This window comes from Muntiacus reevesi, chromosome 4, assembly GCF_963930625.1.
Source record: "Muntiacus reevesi chromosome 4, mMunRee1.1, whole genome shotgun sequence".
In the NCBI taxonomy this organism is placed as follows: Eukaryota; Metazoa; Chordata; class Mammalia; order Artiodactyla; family Cervidae; genus Muntiacus; species Muntiacus reevesi.
The window spans coordinates 71,802,089-71,821,855 of NC_089252.1; the positions used below are offsets into that span (position 1 = coordinate 71,802,089).

General features: G+C 46.2%; 1 protein-coding gene across 6 annotated transcripts in view; it reads right to left on the bottom strand.

Annotated features, from left to right (window-relative positions):
• Nucleotides 1-19,767, bottom strand: part of SCN10A (sodium voltage-gated channel alpha subunit 10) — an 87,654-nt gene that overhangs the window by 16,817 nt on the left and 51,070 nt on the right. For 5 of the 6 annotated variants that reach the window (XM_065933014.1, XM_065933013.1, XM_065933016.1 and 2 more), the window contains 6 exons: nucleotides 12,059-12,418; nucleotides 9,576-10,022; nucleotides 8,127-8,264; nucleotides 6,385-6,508; nucleotides 5,253-5,407; nucleotides 1,078-1,251 (listed from right to left, as the gene is read on the bottom strand). In XM_065933014.1, the coding sequence (XP_065789086.1) occupies nucleotides 1,078-1,251; nucleotides 5,253-5,407; nucleotides 6,385-6,508; nucleotides 8,127-8,264; nucleotides 9,576-10,022; nucleotides 12,059-12,418 (1,398 nt within the window). The remainder of the gene's footprint in view (nucleotides 1-1,077; nucleotides 1,252-5,252; nucleotides 5,408-6,384; nucleotides 6,509-8,126; nucleotides 8,265-9,575; nucleotides 10,023-12,058; nucleotides 12,419-19,767) is intronic. The other variant, XM_065933015.1, reaches the window with a different exon arrangement.

Below are 19,767 nucleotides of genomic sequence, written 5' to 3' on the forward strand. Positions count from 1 at the left end.
GGTATCAGGAAAGAAGAGAATTGGGTGCCCAGACCTGCTGTGGGGGACCTGCCAACACAGGAGGCTGGACAGAATGTTCTGAACTGGACCCCATCCAGCTTCAGGAGGCAAGCGCCAAATACAGATACATTTCCTAACACCTCTGATGTGCAGACCTTGGCACCGATGGCTGCGGGAGTGTGGGAAGCAGAGACAAACATAGCACGTGCCTCCCCCTGCCTGCAGGGACCCTCAGACATGCAGCAGTGAACAAATAGCTCAGGCAGCCATCCTGAAAAGCCAAGATTGCAAGAGCCTGGACAGATAAAGGACTGTGTGGTTAAGAAGAGGAGGCACTCTCTCTGGGGTTTGGGGGCTAGAAGGACTATAAGGAGACTTTATTGAGTATGGTCTCCCCAGAGCTTTGAGAAATCTCAAGTTTAATGCGTGGGAGGCCCTTGGTAAATCCCCTAATGCAGGGCCAGTGGCCACAAGTTCATCTGAACACACAAGCTCCAGGTCATCACCTCTCCAGTGGGGCCCTCTGTCACTTTTAGTGCCACTGGGGAGATGCCAGTGGTGCAAGCTCGGTGGTTCTCTATCCTGTCTGCACACTGGACATGCCCAGAAACTTTTACAAGACACTGGTGCCTGGACTCCATCTAGGGCCAGTAAGACCAGAATCTCTAGGAAGAGGAGTGTTTGTTCACTGTATTCTTACGAGCTCCCCAAGTGATTCTAGAGCATAGCAAAGGCTGGAGATCACTGAGTCAGAGGGAGGGCAGGTTCTCTGTGCCAGGCCGTCTTTAGCATCCTGAGGTCTGGAAGCCCTGCCAGTGGATTCAAGGTCATGTACTATCTTGCTTTGAATGTAAAATACAGAGAGTAGAAAGTGATCTTTCTGGATGGAGACCAAGGACCTAAAGACTCACCTGACGGTCACTGTTGTGTTGGAATCATGTACTGTTTAGATCTTACCTGGATCACAGGTATGCAGGACTATTCTCAGATCCCTTGCTAAACTTTCTTTGCACTAGCTGCAACCATCCGCCAGAGGAAAGGACCCCCAACTCCACAAGTGTCCATTGGGTCACTCACGTTCACGATCAGGAAGTCCAGCCAGCACCAGGCATTGGTGAAGTAATTCTTAAAGCCGTAGGCCACCCATTTGAGCAGCATCTCAAACACAAAGATAAACGTGAACACCCTGTCAGTGTACTCCAACAGGGCCTTCACCGTGGGCTTCTGGTCAAGGTAAAAATCTTCAAAGGCCTGGAAGGAAGGAAGCAAGTTGATAGGTGGCTTAGACCCACAGCAGTGGGGCCCAAGGAGAGGAAAGGATCTAGCCAGCCCTGGCCACAGCTCCTGGGAGAGCTTTGGGAACCAGCTCACCTGCATCATTTTGTTTGCTCTGGGGAGGTAGCGTGAGATAGTGGAGGAGGCCCTCCGAGATACAAACCAGGACTTCCTTGGAGCCAGCAGGGACACACAGTCCTGCTTATACTTTGCAGGGAAGCTGAACACAAGTGAGAAAGGAAACCTTCTCAAATTGGATTTTGGAAGTGAACCAAAGGGATTGTTAACAGTGACTTGGTTTAAAAATAAAAGCAACAAAGGATGTTCATGAAAATGAAAGTAAGATTCACCAATGAACTCTGAAAAAGAATGCTGCATTTCACCAGTAATTAAGGAAATCCAAATGAAAAAAAAAGATGCCATTTCTCTTTTATTAGATTGATGAAGAAGAAGAGGCATGGGGTGGGGATGGATGGGGTGAGGGGAACCCCCAGTCAGTGTGACTGTGGGGAAGCAGCTCCATGCATACACAGCTGGGTGGAGTAAAAACTAGTTGAGTTTTTTTGGACCCCCAACTTGGTAATATGCCTCAAATGTTTTAGAAATGCAGCAATTCTGCCTTCAAGAACGCATCCTAAGGACACTACCCATTGTTGGTATCCCACCCAGATCCTGTTTAAGGGACCAGTGTGACCATCTCGGGCTACTGTGAATGTTGGATTTTAATGACTGGTGATGCCTGTTGCCTGAGAACACGTGCCTGGGCTGAAGGGAAGTGACTCCACCTTAGGAGACTGTATCACCCCTCTGGGGGCAGCTGCAGCCAGTGTCTGACTATCCCCTTGCTTCAAGGTTCCTGTGATGGCCTTGATGCTTCAGAGCTCCCACGGGATCAGGGTGAAGCTGGGATTCATGGGAACCATGTCTTTTTCCAGCTCCTTTCCTTGTTCTGTCCTACTTCCTTCATGTGCTCCAGCCCAGAGGAAAGTGAAAGCCACTCAGTCGTGTCTGACTCTTTGTGACCCCATGGACTATACAGTCCATGGAATTCTCCAGGCCAGAATACTGGAGAGTGGGTAGCCTTTCCCTTCTCCAGGGATCTTCCCATCCCAGGAATCGAACCCAGGTCTCCCGCATTGCAGGCAGATTCTTTACCAGCTGAGCCACAAGGGAAGCCCAAGAATAGTGGAGGGGGTAGCCTATCCCTTCTCCAGCGGATCTTCCCAACTCAGGAACCAAACCGGGGTCTCCTGCATTGCAGGTGGATTCTTTACCAACTGAGCTACCAGGGAAGACCCAGAGGGTGCCCTCCACAAATTGCACAAGAATTCCTGCTCCCAGTTCTGCTTCTAAGGCTGGATCTAAGACAGGAAAAAAGCAACGCCTCCAAAGGAGTGTACATAAGGATGTGTGTGTGTGTTCTCAGTCGCTCAGTCATGTTTGACTCTTTTGTGACCCCGAGGACTGTAGCCCATCAGGCTCCTCTGTCTGTGAGATTCTCCAGCAAGAATACTGGAGTGGGTTGCCGTGCCCTCCTTCAGGGCATCTTCCCAACCTAGGGATTGAATCCAGGTCTCCTGCTTCTCCAGCACTGCAGGCAGATTCAACGCTATCAGGAGTGAGTGTGGGGATTAGCTACACTGCAGCCAGTCAATAAGACAGGAAGACCAAATTACCATGAAAATTTACTGAGAAATTATGAAATGCACAAGTGTGATTTCCATTTTGTAATACTTATGTATTACATGCATAAAAAAGATGGGAAGGAAGTGCACCAAAATGTTTTCAAAGTGAGATTCTCTCCGAGTGATAGGAAAATGGGTGTTATTTTTTCTTTGCATTTTCCCATAATTTCCAAGTATTTTTTTTTTGCACTTTGTCAGATAAAAACTCATGCTATTTAGAAAAAGAATGTACTCAAAGTAAAAGCATAAGGAAGACTAAATTTGGTGCCAGCCAGTTCAGTCCCTTGGGGAAGGAAAGGGGGATGGGAGGGCAAAGCTGGGGCTGGTTCAGCAGCTGGTGTGGGTTCAGCAGGTGGTGTGGGATGTGTGCTCCCTGCCTGGAGGGAGGGCGGGGGGAGCAACTGGGGTGTGTGGAGAAGGGGAATAGGGAGAGAAGGGAAGGAGATGATGAAGAAAGCACCTAGTTCCTAGCAAATGTGGTTATAGTCACATCAAATGATAGAGGTTATCTTTTTCAGGATAGAGGGAAGGGTGTGTGTGGCGAATGCACTGCCCAGCCTCCCCTTGCCCTGCAGTGTGGCCTCTGCACTTAGGACTGGGCTGAGACTGCTGCTTGAGAGAGACCTCACCATGCTGTGCCAGGGCAGTGGGCATCGCCAGATGCTGCCAGCCCCCCTCCACTCAGCCAAGACGGCAGGCCAGCCTGCTGCACGAGACTCTCCTCCCTCAGCTCTGCTCCCATCAGACCTTCTCACCTTCCTTGGCTCCTCCTGAATGCTAGGACAACACCCTCAGCAGTTTGGCCTCCCTCCCTGGGAAACGTGGCTTTGGAGTGCATGCCCAGATGGTCAGTATACTGCTTTCAGGGAGTAAGTGACACATAGGGAGCAAGACAAGTGGAAACACTGGGGCTATGAGTCAAGAGGCTGGGGTGTGAGTGCTCCCTTTAACTAATGAGCTGGGGGCTTTCGGGGCTGTGATGTACTCATCTGTAAATGCGGACCCCTGGGGATGATAAATCCCGTCCTGTGTCCATGTCTACCTTGGTTCATTGGGAAGATGAGTTGAGATTGCGTGGTTAGACTATGCCATGGTGCAGAGGGAAACGTCCTTCCCTATGCTACAAAGCTGGGCATTCAGCAAGAGGCTTAGGATGAGTGTGCGGAGAAGGCAATGGCACCCCACTCCAGTACTCTTGCCTGGAAAATCCCATGGACGGAGGAGCCTGGTAGGCTGAAGTCCATGGGGTCGCGAAGAGTCAGACATGACTGAGCGACTTCACTTTGACTTTTCACTTTTATGCACTGGAGAAGGAAATGGCAATGCACTCCAGTGTTCTTGCCTGGAGAATCCCAGGGATGGGGTCGCACAGAGTCGGACATGACTGAAGTGACTTAGCAGTAGGATGAGTGCGTGTGTTCAGTTGCATTCAACTCTTCGCACGTCTATGGACAGTTTGTAGCCTGCCAGGCTCCTCAGTCCATGGAATTCTCCAGGCAAGAATACTGGAGTGCCATTTCCTCCTCCAGGGGATCTTCCTGACCCATGGATCGTACCTGCGTCTCCTGCATTGGCAGGCAGATTCTTTACCACTGAGCCGGCTTAGGAAGTGTCTCAACTCAAAATCTCTCAGACTGTAAGGCCCTGTTATTCAAAGTGTGGCCTGTGGACCAGCATCAGCACCATGTGGGAGCTTGTTGCAAATGCAAATTCTCAGGCCTCACCCCAGATCTACTGAGTCAGAATCTGCATCTTAAGAAGCTCCCTGGATGATTAAATTTTGAGAAGTGCTGTTGTGATGATTTTCCATGAGCTTTGAATGAATGACGGTGGTATTTGCAAGTGACTTGACAGGGCAGGGAAGGGTAGTCCTCTTGGTTCTGGGCCCTCAGAAAAGGGCGGTGTGTTTGGGAGGCCAGAAGGTGGAAAATCAGGGACTTTGGGATCAAATGAGGGCAAAGTTAGGTTTCATGACTGACAAGCTGGGTAACCTTGGACAAGTCCCATAAAGCCTTTGAATGTCAGTTTCCCTATATAGTGGGATCTCCACACTCACTGCTTGAAATCCATGCAGTCAGGTGTAGCAGGCCATGACCTGGGTACCTCAAGCACCGATCATGCACTCCGGCTAAGAGGAGCCCTCATGCTGGGCTGCAGATCACCTTTCAGTCACAGGTTGGCGACTTTCAGCCCAGGTGTCAAAGGAGCCCACTGTTGAGGCCCCAGGGCCTCTGGATGGTGGGAGGTCACACACCTGGAGGACGTTGGGGCAGGGACCCCATCTCCCCTTACCAGCGCTCCACTGCTGAGCAGGATCATGAAGACAATGAAACTTTCAAACCAGCTATGCTCCACGATGCGAAAGCAGGCCTTGCGTACCTGCCAGCCTGTGGCCCACGGAAACCTGGAGCTGTTCACTCTGCAACAGGGACAGTGGTGAACACAACCTGTAGGGAGAAGGGACTGGGGGTGAGTGATGTTCCACTGGTAAAGGAAGCACATTTGGCTCCAGCCCTGGCAGGAAAACCACTCTGCTGGGAAACCCACTTGCTGCTTCTTTGGAAAAGAATTCTTTCCTGCGATAGGAGAGAAGCCCAGTCCCTTTTCAGGCAGCCTTTCCATCCTGCCCTTCCTTCTCTCTACCACTGGTCTTGCTCACTCTCACCTCCTCCCAGGCACTTCCTCCCTACAGGTGATACCATGGTCCCTCTCCTTATCCCACCCTCTCTGGTGGCTGCACAAGACATGGGGCCTGGGCCTGAGGGTGTCTGAGGGGCCATGCTGAACCTGTGCTAAACTGGGTGGTCCTTAGGACTGGGATGGGACCCGGGGGCAGCCCAGCCCAGGGTCATGTGAAAGTAGAAATTCAATTAAATGGTTCATTTGTTTGTTTAGACCACAATTACTTTCATCATATGAAATATATGTTTATTCATTGCACAAATATCTACTGAGGACATAGCAGGCCTTGCTGTTCTAAATACCGAGGAAAAGGAAGAATAAAAGATGCAGGTTCTGCTTGTAAGAGTCACACAGGGGATGAAGGGACACAGATGATCCTGCCCTCCTCTGGGTCCTTCACGTCCCCAAGCAAGAGTTTATGGCAGTGGCTACCTTTCCCTTTCACCCTCAAGAGGGCAGGTTTATAACTCAGTGAGGTGTTTTCAAAGGTGATGAGGAAGGCAGAGCAACTGTTTGCTGTGTCTAATGTGGCGGGAGATACAGATTCCACTGCTCAACTTCTGGGAGTCTGGCATTCGTGTTTGACGCTGGGCCCTCAAGCCTGAGAGTAAGGAGCAAAGGATCCTGCCTGTCTGTCTCCCGTGGACACCAGGCCAGAGCCCTGAACACAGAAGTGTCCACATGAGCTGGATTCCGGCCCTAATGAATGTCAAGGGGAAGAGGCCTGCGGCTGCCACTCTACCTTCTGTGAAGCAGTCGTCTGGCTCATTGAGGTCGTCTGCCAGCTCAGGGATCTTCCTCAGGATCTCCTCGGGGTCCAGGAAGTCCACAGTGCTGCCTTCCGAGGAGCTCGTGTCGTCTGCTCCCTGCAGGGCAGAAACCCCAGCAGTGAACCCAGCTCTCTGCAGGGCCTCGTGAATCTGCACACAGTCACCATCAGCCCAATGGGCCTGGGGTTCCAAGATGCCCCGAGATACAGAGAGAGGCCCTCGGGGCTGGACCTACCACGGCGCCCCTTCTGTTCTGGTGCCTTGCCAGCTGAACCCCAGAACAGCGGTGCTCTCTGCGGAGCCCCAGAGGTTCAGCCGTGCAAGCTTTAAACCTCCAGGCCCCTGATGGAGGGCTGGCGATGGCCCGAGACACCGTAATTACACCCATCAAGACTCTCAGCGTTCACTGGGCTTGAATATTTAATCACGGAGCAATGCTGCAGGGGCCCTGCTGCCCTCCTGGCAGCTTCATCCCTGTAATGTCTCCAGATGAATTCAATTAGGAGCTGAAGCTGCTCTCATATTAGTAAACCTGATCGCTCGGCTAATGGACCCAAATGGGGGTGGGTGGGTCCCATCTGTCATTGTCAGGCCCCTCCCTGCCTGGCCGGGGTCATGGGCAAAACAAAAACAAAAAACAATCCCCAGCAGGAATGCACTGAAAACATCCAGCTGAGAAGGCGAGCCAGGGGAGTCCTTCCAATGCTCAGCAGAAATATGCCGTCCACATGAAGAGAGTACCCCTCACCCAGCTGGAACCAAGAGGCCGGTGTCATCCAGGCCCCTCAAATCCCATCTCAGCCCACCCTCTTCTCTCACCCTTCTGGGTCAGCCTTGCCCTGAGGCACACGGCCAGTGGCCGGCACTCCTCAAGCTGATGGGCTTGATAGCTTCAGGATGAATTATGTCTTCCTTATCTTTGCCTCCCTGGTGCCTGTCATCATTGGAACTCAGTGGTTAGGTGTCAAGTGAAATTCCTGAATGTAATATGGAGCTATTACAGATGCTAAATCTTTAGAGATTCCTCTTTCAATGTAACTTGTTTTCTTTAAAGATTTGTAATGAAACCACTAAGTTTATTTTTACCGCTTATAAGATCTTCTTCCTGTTCCGTCTCTGTGAGACTGTCAGGACACCACTCAGTACAGACAGCCTCTCCCCAGCACCAGTCTGGTTTTGACCAGAGAAGATGGTATGGACAAAAGAAAGCGGGGGTGGTCATGGGGAAGACTTCTTCACCCACAGCAACTCCGACTTTTATCTGCTGGCTCTGAAAGATAACTTAACTTTCTCTGTGCATTGTCTTTTTGTTTCCTTTTTTCTTGGCTGTCATTTTCTGGGCACTTATTCCATTTCTGGCAGAAGCTAAACATTTGACAAGCAGCATCTCATGGAAGCTTCAAAAGAGTCCTACCAAGTAGCCATAACCACTCGGCTTCCAGATGGAGGCACAGGGGCTCAGAGAGGTTGAGGAATGGGTCCTGGCCACCCCACCCCCCCCGCCCCAGTCTATGGAACCTCTTTCTTACCGATAAAATCATACTGATTAGCCCAGAGGTTAGGAAGCAATTTGAAAATTCCCAAGATGAGACATGAGGTTCGGTTGAGTGTAGTCTGGAATACCTCATGCCCAGGCCCATTCTCCGGGCCACACCATCCCACTGGTCAGTGTCTGGCAGGCTTTTCAACCTCTCCAGGAAGCTCACATACCTACCTTTGCAGGGCTCTGAGCAGGAGCCTCGTCTTTCCACTTCTCACCTAGGTATGGAGTCAGGTCCTCAGAGGATATTCCAGACCCTGGACTCCTGCATGGCAGGTGATCCTCATACTTCCCAACTTGCTGCAGCTGCTCCTGATAGTGAGAGAAAGTCCTCTCTTGAGTACCTGGGCTCACCCTCAGTTCATCACTTCTAATTCTGAAGAGAGATTGCATAGCATTGTCTGCCAGAGCCAAGGACTTGACATGTGCCATTAATGTATATACATATAGCCAGATGGAGCTGTGTGTGACTCCTGGCATCATTACTTACAAGCTATGTGACATTAGGCAAGTTATTTAACCTCTCTATTTTCATTTTCCCCATCTGCAAACTTGAGAAGGCAAGGTCTACTTTATTTGGTTATTTTGATGACTAAATACGTTCATATTTGCAGAGCACTTAGCAAGCAGTGCTTGGCTCCACAGATGTTAGCCATGACCATTATCACTTGTGCAGGGGTCAGAGTGGTCATGAACCTGGCCTTTTGGAGACCCCAAGGACCCCCAAAGTAATTGAAAATGACTCTGAGTGGAGATGGCTGTGACAGAGTTCATGTCCTTTACTCTGGGGATGTTGATGCCCTGCCTTCGGCTGTCACCCAGACAAAGGCATGTAAAATATGGCAGCTGATAACAGCAGCTGCTGGAACACAAGAGCAGTGACAGCTGCAAGGGAAGGAGGCTAGGGAAGAGCTGTAGCCTCAAAGCACAGCTGTCTGAGGCCACTTAGTGGCCTGGCCAGCATCACTCTCTGTCCCCAGGCCCCACAGGCACCCCTGCCTTTCCACATTGTGGAGAGGTGCATGTGCTGAGTTGTTGAGAAGAGGTTAACAAGGGTTGATTTATACCTTAAGGTAGAAAGGAGCTGTGCAAAGCATTTAAAAATATATGTTACCCAAAAATGTGCTTTAAATTCCGTGGTGCCAAAGGAACAAGTGTCATTTCCCTGTGACATCCCTTGTCGGGAAAAGTTGGATGAATGAGTCACATAGTGATCAGGACGCTTTAGGCTGCTGGTGAAGATGAGAGGAGCCTTGCTTTTGGACAACATCCTGTTCTTAGAGGAATCTTAGCATCTCCTGCACAGAGCCCTGGTTGGGTGGAATGAATGGGGCAGCTGTAGGAAAGACACTTTCAAGCATCTCCAGGTGGTCGGGGGATCAGACACTGCCCCTGCTCCCCGAATGCCCTGCTTAAATGCAACCTTCTCCAGAGAGCTTGGCATGGCCTGTGCTTCCTAAAGTCTAGGGCTCTTATACCTGGCTTGCCTGGGGCTCTTCAAGGCTGCACCAGCCCTGAGGTTGGAAAACCTCTTATTAAAATTTCCCTACTGCTCCTGGTCACTCCAGCCCTGCCTGAGGCCCCTCCCTGCTTCCTGTGGTTATCTCATGGGAGAACTCTCACCTGCCTTTGGGGAATCACTTCCTGCCCGGTGCTCTGAGCATCCTCCTCACCATTCTCCTCCAAGTCATCCAGGTCGGATTCACCCTCAGCAATAGGCACAGAGACCCATATGTTAGGATCAGTGATGAAGTCACTGTGGTCATCCCTGGGGCTTCTGAGAGCTGGGAGCCGTCCGGGGCTCCCCAGGGCTGTGTCAGCAGCAATGTGGTTCTTGGCTATGGAGGTGGAAAGTGGGAGTTTCACCACCAACTGGGGCTCTGCCTTGGACCAGGGGAGCAAGCAGGGCCGACTGAGGAAACTGCAAAGAGCCCTCTTGGTGTGCTGGCCAAACACTTGGATCCTCGCTAAGGCCACCTGCAGGTTGTTCACCTCACCGTCGTCCTCAGGTGGTGTGAGGTTGTCGGCACTGAAGGAGTTCAGCAGCAGGGCGATGAACAGGTTGAGCACCTGGAGAGAAGGTATAGAAGGGTAGATCACTCAGTCGGTGAGCTGCGCCCTTCCATGGCCCCACCAGGTTGGCAGCTGGATGGCAGGACAGCCACACCTGGGCCTCATCTGCCCACTCAAGATGCTTTTCTTCTTGGGGGATTGGACATTCTGACAGCGACTGAGAGGAGCCTTGAGGATGCCCTTAGGAGACCCGCTTCATGTGGACAGGGCCTAGAAGCATTCTCCGCCATAGAGCAGGGTCACTTCTGCTGAGCAAAGGGACATTAAGCAACAACAAAGGGAGCAGGCCTGGGCATGCCCCAGGGCCACCCTTATCAGCCATGCCCTGGTTCAACTGCTCACTCTGGAATCCTAGGTACATCTCCTCTCTGCTTCCAACTTCATGTCCTTCCCCTACCAGCAGGGAGTGGGGATTCCCTGCATTTCAGAGTGGTTGTGAAGAGGAAATGACATGAGGATATGAAAATGCTCAGAGAGGCAAACTTCCTGCTTCAGGGACAGGGGCCCCTGTGACCCTGCAAGGAGCTCAGCCTGGAGGAAAGGTGTTCTGTCCAGCCCCCTATTCAGAGAGTGGCTGGAAGGCTGCTCTGGCTCAGGAACCCTGGTAGGAAAGACTTTGAAGAGCCCAGATTTGTCTTTTCATCCCCTCTTATGGTTTAGTTTTTCTTTATCTGTAAAATTCTTATGGGAAAAGAATTCAGGTTGGTTGACTTCCAGGGCAATAAGAAAGGGGCTCTTGTAAGACATGGAAGTGACCGAAATATCTATCAGCAGATGATTGACTCAAGACGCAGTGCGTATACACACACACACATATACACAATGGAATATTACCCAACCATAAAAGAATATATTTTGCCATTTTCAGCAACATGGATGGACCTAAAGGATATAATACTTAGTGAAATAAGTCAAGCAAAAAAACTTACTATATGATATCACTTATACGTGGAATCTAAAAAATAATAAATACGAATATATAAAATAGAAACAGACTCACAGACATAGGAAATAAACTATGGTTACCAAAGGGGAAAGGTGGGAGGAGGAACGATAAATTAGGAGTAAGGGATTAACAGATACAAACTACTATACATGAGATAGAAAAGCAGTGGGAATTTACAGTATGGCACAGGGAATCATACTCAATATCCTGTAATCACCCATAATGGGAAAAAAACAAATTGCTAAGCTCTACATCTAAAACTAATACAATGTTGTAAATGAGCTATACTTTAATTTAAAAAAAAGAGAGAAAAAGGTTCCCAGAAGTCACACCTTCCCCCTACCAGGCCACAGCTAGGAGAGCAAGAGCACCCAGAACTTGAGAGGGTGGACACAAGCTGAGGGGGAGGAGCCAGGCTGGGAGAGAGAAGGGGTGGTGGGCCCAAGTGGGATAAAGGCCTCCAGAGGGACTTCCCCCAAACCTGGGAGTGGGTTGTTATTGTCATCATGATGTTGCATGTTGTCTATGACCTACCTCCTTCCTCTAGTCCCATTGTACTTGCCCTCTTGCTCTTAGCTAGAACCCATATAGCTCCAAGATATCAGTCAGTTCTTATTCCCTACCCTCCCTCCGCCCCCTCCCAAAATCTCCTGATACCCCCTACAGTGGGAAAGGGAAATATTCCTTCAACAACTAATAGCTAACATTTATTGACTTTCTGCCATAGCTCAGACGCTGCACTAGGCAATTTGCATATATCGTTCCTGTAATTTAATTCTCCCAGTAAGCCCATGAGTAAGCACTATTTTTTTTATTTTAAGGGAATTAAAACTCAGGAGATTGTCTCTTGCACGGAATCACCCAACTTTATGAGAGGTGGAGCTGGGCTTCTAAACCAGGTCTTTCCTGCTCTGTCACATAAGCTTATTCCTGCTGCCTCCCAATGGACAGTTCTCATGATGTACGCCACACATCTTTGAAAAGTTTGAAGGCTTTTCTGTCAGGCAGGTGCAATGTGGCAGCACATGTGCAATGTCAAAGCTTTCTAGGGTAACCCTGAAGTCTCCTGCATTGCCCATGCACTCACCACCAGGTTGCCCAGCACCATCACTGTCAAGAAAAGGATGAGGCAGATAGACTTCTGGCCAACTTCCATGCAGGCCCACATGTTCTCAATCCACTCTCCACAGAGGATCCGGAAGACAATGAGGAAGGAGTGGAAGAAGTCGTACATGTGCCAGCGTGGCCAATCTTCATTGGGCGCCGAAATTTTTTTCCGCTTTTGGCAGTAGTTTTCCCCCAGGAGCTGCTTGCCAACCAGAGCAAAGACGAAGACAATGATGGCCAGGATGATGGTCAGGTTCCCCAGGGCCCCGACTGAGTTGCCGATGATTTTGATGAGCGTGTTTAAGGTTGGCCAGGACTTGGCCAGCTTGAAGACCCGCAGCTGAAGAGAAACAGAGATTGTGTCAGGTCCTAGAAGCTGACCATCATCACCTTTCATCTCAAGTCTTGGTCAGAAACCAAAGATCTGGGAAAAGCACATGGCAACTCACTTCATTAGCATGGGTTGATCCCAGAAACTGCTTTCAGAGACCTTTCTACCTATGTTACTCAAAAATATGACCAACCGTGTAAGTACTAGTGTGCTCCACTGACTGTGGCCAAGTCAGGGGTCTCACACTGGGGTCGTGGTCTTGTGACATGTACTCTGCTCTGTAGCCACAAGCCTCCTGAATGTGGATCTACTCTATGGGGTGGAGTGGGGTATGATGGAGCTCATAAAGGAGAGAGAAGAGCTCAACTTTGACCTGAACAGAGGCTAGCCTCCTGCAGGGAGGGCACAATCCACTGCATTTGATAGGTATTGGCTAATCGTTGTCTTAGGGCATTTCTTGTCCTGAGGCTGTGGACAACACCTTTAATCCCCACTAGCTCTGAAATGGCAAATATCTGTGATTTCAGAGGTTTATTTACTGGACCAACCAATCTATGTACTTTGCTGAACACCAGCCACATGCACACTAGGCACTATACTCCTGTGAGGTATATGGAAAGTGGCATGCAGGCTCTTATCCTCATGGAAACGATGATTTAGTTGTAACGATAAAGGCAAAGACCCAGAAAGTCTTCACTGTAAACCCAAATGTGCTAAGTTCCACAAGAGAGCAAAGTGCCATGCATAAAGATGTTTAAACATTTAAAAAATATATTTGTGTGGTTCTCTAATTTGTTAGAAAGAAATATGTGAGCTCAGCTTTCATAGGGTATTTATGGAGCACTTACTAAGAGCCTAGTAGCTTCCTTAGTAGCTCAGACAGTAAAGCTTCCACCTGCTATGCAGGAGACCCGGGTTCAATCCCTGAGTCGGGCAGATCCCCTGGAGAAGGAAATGGCAACCCACTCCAGTATTCTTGCCTGGAGAATTCTACCGACAGAGGAGCCTGGCGGGATACAGTCCACGGAGTCGCAAAGAGTCGGCCATGACTGAGCGACTAACACACAACACTAAGAGCCAGGTTCTGGTTAAGGTGCTGGGAGGCTGCGCTGGACAGAGTAGCAGCAGTTTTATCACCCAACACCGCAATCAGCCCCGAGGGAGTGGGCTTAATCCTCTTATACAGGGAGCTCTATATCTATTTTTCTATGTGATGGGGGGGGGGGGGCAGTCTGTGTTCACCTTAGAGCAGTGGCTCAAGCGGGTAGGTGGCTCAGATCCACCTGCAGTGTGGGAGATCTGGGTTCGATCCCTGGGTTGGGAAGATCCCCTGGAGAAGGAAAAGGCTGCCCACTCCAGTCCATGGGGTTGCAGAGAGTCGAACACGACTGAGAGACTTTTTCATTTTTTCTTTAGATTTAATCGGGGACTTCCATTAATGAGGATGCTTTCCCTTTGGAACAGAATGCAAAGTAAGTCTAATATTTGTCCTCCACTAAAAAAGTCACCATTTGGTGAGGAAATGGCCTTGAATTTGTGAAGAATATCAGAAGATAGAGTAATATGGAAGACTATATTGGGTCCCCTTTTCCATCAAAAAGTTACTAAAAATGCTAGATAATAAAATCTTAAATGCATTGATGATCTGTCAATAAAGTAATTCTTTGACCAAAAATTACATAATTATGTGAGTTCAGAGATATAACTAGATTTCTGAAGTCAGATTTTACCCAAAGGCATTTGTAAAACTGAGTGAATCTGAGCATAAGTTTTAATAGTCTCATGAGGCATAGCAAGCAGGAAACACAAACCAGTACTGCCTAAGGTAGACAGTATAACAGGAATTCTCCCACCATTAAGGAAAGGTCCCATAATAAATATTTCTCAAGAGAATGGCAAATTGAATGGCAAATTTTAGATAAAACTGAGAGAGGTACTGCCAGAAGGCACTCACTGAAAGAAATTCTAAATGATGTACGTCAGGCAGAAAGAAAGTGATCCCAGAAGGAACGTATTATATGAAAGAATGGAAAAAGAGCAAGGAAGTCCTAAGTATGAGAATGACTCTTAAACAAATGTTGAATGGACACAACAGTAAAGTCTCATGGGGTAGGGCAGAGACTGGCTCTATGGGCACTATTCACTTTTACTCCTCTCAGCCACAAAAGAATACTGTTTTCCAGCTTTACTTGCAAATAGTTGAGATCATATTATTGAGTTCCAGCTGATAGAATGGAGATGGAAACAGAAGTAATATGTACCAATTTCAGGCAGAGCCATAAAACACCATGCACTTTCTCTTCTCCTCCCATGGTCCCCGTGGAGGCCACCCATTGAAGATGGGAGACACCACACTGTCCTGGATCCTTGCGTCACTACTTGGAGCAGACACACAAGGAGAGTTTCCCAATCAGTATGGAATATGCTATAAACACAAACCTCTATTATGCTGACTCACAGATTTAGAGACTGTCACCACAACTAGTTATACTTCTCTTGACTAATGTAGAAATTTGTATGTTGAAGAGAACCATTTCAACAACATCAGATATGTGGCACGGGCTTAGTGATCGTGTGATGGATAGCAAGGAAACTGACAGAAGGCTTGGAAAGTATTGATTTGTGTTGCATGGGCAAAATGATTGCCTGTAATAATTCTGGGGTGGATCATGAGCTAGCAGCCCTAGGGGATGAGTCTGTAGAACAGAAACTTAGTATCATGTGTCAGTTGTAATGGGTTACGTTTTAACCAACTGTCTTGTAACCAACTGTTAAGACATTGTAAGGCAGACTTCCCTGGTGATCCAGTGGTTAAGAATCTGCCTTGCAATGTGGGGGACACAGGTTCGATCCCTGGTTGGGCAGTTAGGATCCCACATGCCAGACATAGAGAAGAGACTTGTGGACATAGCGGGCCAAGGTGGGGGTGGGACACATTGAGACAGTAGCATTGAAACACACACATTACCATGTGTAAAACAGATAGCCAGTGGAAATTTGCTGCATGATGCAGGGAGTTCAACCCAGTGCTCTGTGACAATCTAGAAGGTTAGTATGGGGCGGGAGGGGAGGGAGGTTCAAGACTGAGTGGACATATATGCACCTGTGATTGATTCATGTTGTATGTCAGAAATCAACACAACATGGGAAAGCAATTATCTTCCAATTAAAAATAATTTTTTTTAAAAAGTCCCACCTGCTATGGAGCAACCAAGCCCACAGGCCATGACTACTGAAGCCTGTGCACTCTGTGCCACAGCTAGAGAGTCTGTGTATAAGTCTGTGCGCTATGACAAAAGATTCTACACAACACAAGGAAGATCCCACATGCCATAACCAAGATGAACACAGCCTAAACTAACTAATTAATTAAAAAGACTTTATAAGAAATAAATGTGCTCTGGGAATATTTGGCTCACTGATCATAAACAAAAGGAGATAGAATCCAAAAGTTTAATGTATAACTGAGTCACTTGGCTGTGTGGCTTTAGGGAAATACACTGCTTTAGCCCTCAAAGAGTAAGCCATGAGATTAAGTCTTCCTGTGTTCAAGGCCAGTTAAAGGCTTCAATGAAACGAAGCACATCTTAGCAAACGTCATATTAACGGCATAGCCACCCTTTGAGGGAGAGAGGTGTGGGGACAGGAAGCAGAGAAACAGAACAGAACCGAGAACTTGGCCAAAGAAAGCACTGACTGTATGATACACAGAGACGTCTGAATTCACCTAAGCTTTGAAGAAACTGTATTACAAAAGAAATCACGAGCCCTGACTGATAAAGCCGTTGACTGTGTAAGTTGGTCATATTTCCACAAGGTGGAGGCAAGTTTTGGAGGTTGTACAGGCCTTCTTCGTACATGGCACAGTCCCTTCTAAAAGGAGTCCCACCTAGAGCTGACTGACTTGCATAAGACTCCGACTCGAGTGAGGGATATACTTTTACTGGGCTAAGCTATTGAATTTTGGGTATTGCTTGCACAAGTCTTGAATAATTTATAATTGATTAAGTCATACAGCTTTTAAATAGCAAGATAAAATTAAAATACTTAATAAAATAGGAAGCTGGGAAGGGGGAACTAGAATAAAAGTTGTCCTGGAAAGTAAAGATTCTAGCTAACTTTGACTTTGATTAAGTTAACAATACCTGCTCTCATTTCTAAGGTAACCACTCAAAGGGTAGAAACAGAGTATTTCCAAACCAATAAAAGAGAAAAATGGAACAAGGAAAAACAAACAGTTCAAAATAAATCAAAAAGAGGGACAGAACAAAAATGCTAGAACAGAGGAAGCAAATAGAAAACCCAGAATATAATGATAGACACATATCCAAATATATCAGTATTCACCATAAAATAAGTGGGCTAAATGCTTTGGTTAGAAGACAAAAAGTAGATTGTCAGAACTGAATAAGAATCTAAAATCTGTCTACCATTTATAACAGGCATATAAAAACCTTAAAGATACACAAAAGCTGGAAGTAAAATGATGGATAAAGATATATCAGGCAAATTCTAAACTAAAAGAAAACAGAGCTGCTTAATTAATATCAAACAGAAAGCATTTCTAGGGATAAAGAAGGTCCATTCTCTCGGATAAACATTTTACTCTACTGGGAAGATATAATAACTTAAAATATGTATGCATTTAAGAACATAGCCTTAAGGCAGAACCATAAGGAGAAACATACCATGCTGTAATCACAGTGGGAGATATTTTTATACACTACCATCTCAGTAATTGCTACAACAAGCAGACAAAAATAAGCAGGATATAGAATATCTGGACCATATAATGAACTTTCTCTACCCAGTGGATATATATGCAGAATGTTGCCCCCTACAACTGCAGAAGACACTCTTTTCAAGCACATAAGGAATATTTTCACTGCACTGAGCCAAAAGGAGATTATTAATAAATTTCAAAGCATTGAAATCATACAGTGTATGTTCTCTGAGCACAACACAATCAAGCTGAAACTCCACGGCATAAAGAAACACCACATACATTCAAAATTAAGAACCATGCTTCTAATTAACCTTTGAATCACAGAAAAAAATCAAATTTGAAGTTAGGCAATATTTAGAACCAAAAATATGGAAAATTCTAAATATTAAAGCAGTTCTTAAAAGGAAATTGAAGTCTTCGATGAATAGATTGGAAAAGAAAAAAGGTTGAAAATTCTGTCTTAAGAAGTTAGAAAAACTAAAATATGTAGAACAGAGGATGCAATTATGCAGGATTAATTGAAATAGAAAACATCAATGAAGTAGAGAGGATCAACAAGATGAAAGTTGGTTCTTTGAAAAGACTAATAAAATTGATGATCTTTGGCAAGACTAATAAAAAAGATAAGAGAAAGCACAAATCACTATTTTTAAAGAAAGACAAAGATAGCAAATACACATGATATGGAACATTAAAAGATATCAGCATAGCATATACAACTTTATGTCAATAAACTTGAAAATTCAGATAAGAAAGGAAAATTTTTAGAAAAAACGTAACTTACCAAAACCAATTGGAGAAATAGAAAATCTGACTAGTTTCACAGACATTAAGAAAATTAAATCACTAATGGAAAATCTCGACCTCCAGATGGCTTTATTATTGAATTCTACTATACATAGAGGAAACAAATAATTCCAATCTTACCCAAAGATTGGGTGTAGAAAGAAAGGAATGTTCCTCTCCCCTTTTTATGGAGATTAGGATAACCTTGATATCCTAATCTTTATTTTTATGGAGATTAGGATAACCTTGAAGCTCCAGTACTTTGGCCACGTGATGTGAAGAGCCAACTCATTAGAAAAGACCCTGATGCTGGGAAGATTGAAGGCAGGAGAAGGGGATGACAGAGGATGAGATGGTTGGATGGCATCACCGACTCAATGGACACGAGTTTGAGCAAGCTCCGGGAGATGATGAAGGACAGAGAAGCCTGGCGTGCTGCAATCCATGGGGTCACAGAGTCGGACACAACTGATTGAACAACAAGGATAACCTTGATACCTAGATACTAAAATCTAGCAAGGACAATGAAAGTAAAGAAAATTACAGGCCAAATATTACTCATCAATATTGATGCAAATTAAAAAAAAATTACTAGTGACCTGAATTTTCCAATGTATATATAAAAAAATATCAGGATCAAGTTGGGTTTGTCCCAGGAATGCAAGGTTGATTTAACATTAGAAAATCAATTAGTATAATTCACCACTTTAACCGATTAGTGAAAATCATGTGATTATCTTAATCATGCAGAACAACTGTCTGATAAAATTAAACATCCAGTCATGATTAATATTCTTAACAAAAGAGAGCCTCCTAAACTGATAAAAAGAAAAATCTGCCACAAATATCAGACATGCTGAAATACTGAAAGCATTTTCTTTGAGATCAGGAAAACAGCAAGAATGTCTGCTATTAACACTTCTTTTCAACAGTGTACTGGATGTCCTGACCAGCAGAGTAATGTAATAAAAAGAACCAAATGGCATAAAGATTAGAAAAGAAACAAAGCTCATCATTTGCATATGATATGATTGTGTTAACAAATTTAAAAGACTGCATAGATAAATCATGAGAATGAATAAGAGAGTTATCTGATACAAAAATATTAAATAGCAAAATGTTAGCAAAAAAAAACTGGAAAAGAACATTTAAAGAGAGATTTCACTTGAAATAGCATAATGAAGTAGGGAATATCTAGGAATATATCTAACAAAAAATATGCAGGGAGTCCCTCACAGAGAAATTATAAAACTATTGAAAGGCTAAAATAAATGGATTGTGTGCCATTTTCATGGATCAGAAGACTACATAACATAAAGGTTATATTTTTTTCCCAAACTGATCTAGGTATTATTATAATCCCAATAGAAAAAAACCCCAACAATTTTATGTGTATGTGGGTATGTAACTTGGCAAGTTGATTCCAAAATGAATATGAAGTACAGGGGTCATAGTATCCTTTTTTTGGCACTTAGCGCAGCTTGTGGGACTTCAGTTCCTGGAGCAGGAATTGAACTCTGGCCCCCAGCAGTGAAAGGACGGAATCCTAATCACTGGACCATCAGGGAATTCCTGGGGCCACAATATTCTTGAAGAAATAAAACGAGGTGGGTGATTTGCCTTACAGACACAGATGACATGGGGACATCGCTTTGTTAAGAATAGGGGAACCCCTTTGGTAGAGGGCATCCCAGAACTGAGCTGGGAGAAGAGCTTGGACAAGAGACTAGTAGGAGGTGGTTTTTGAGGTGGGTGAGATGTTGGGGCAGTGATTCAGGGACCCAGGGAAGATGACTTCCTTGAGATGAGGGGAGGGGGGACTCGTGTTGGGGAGGGGGGACTCGAG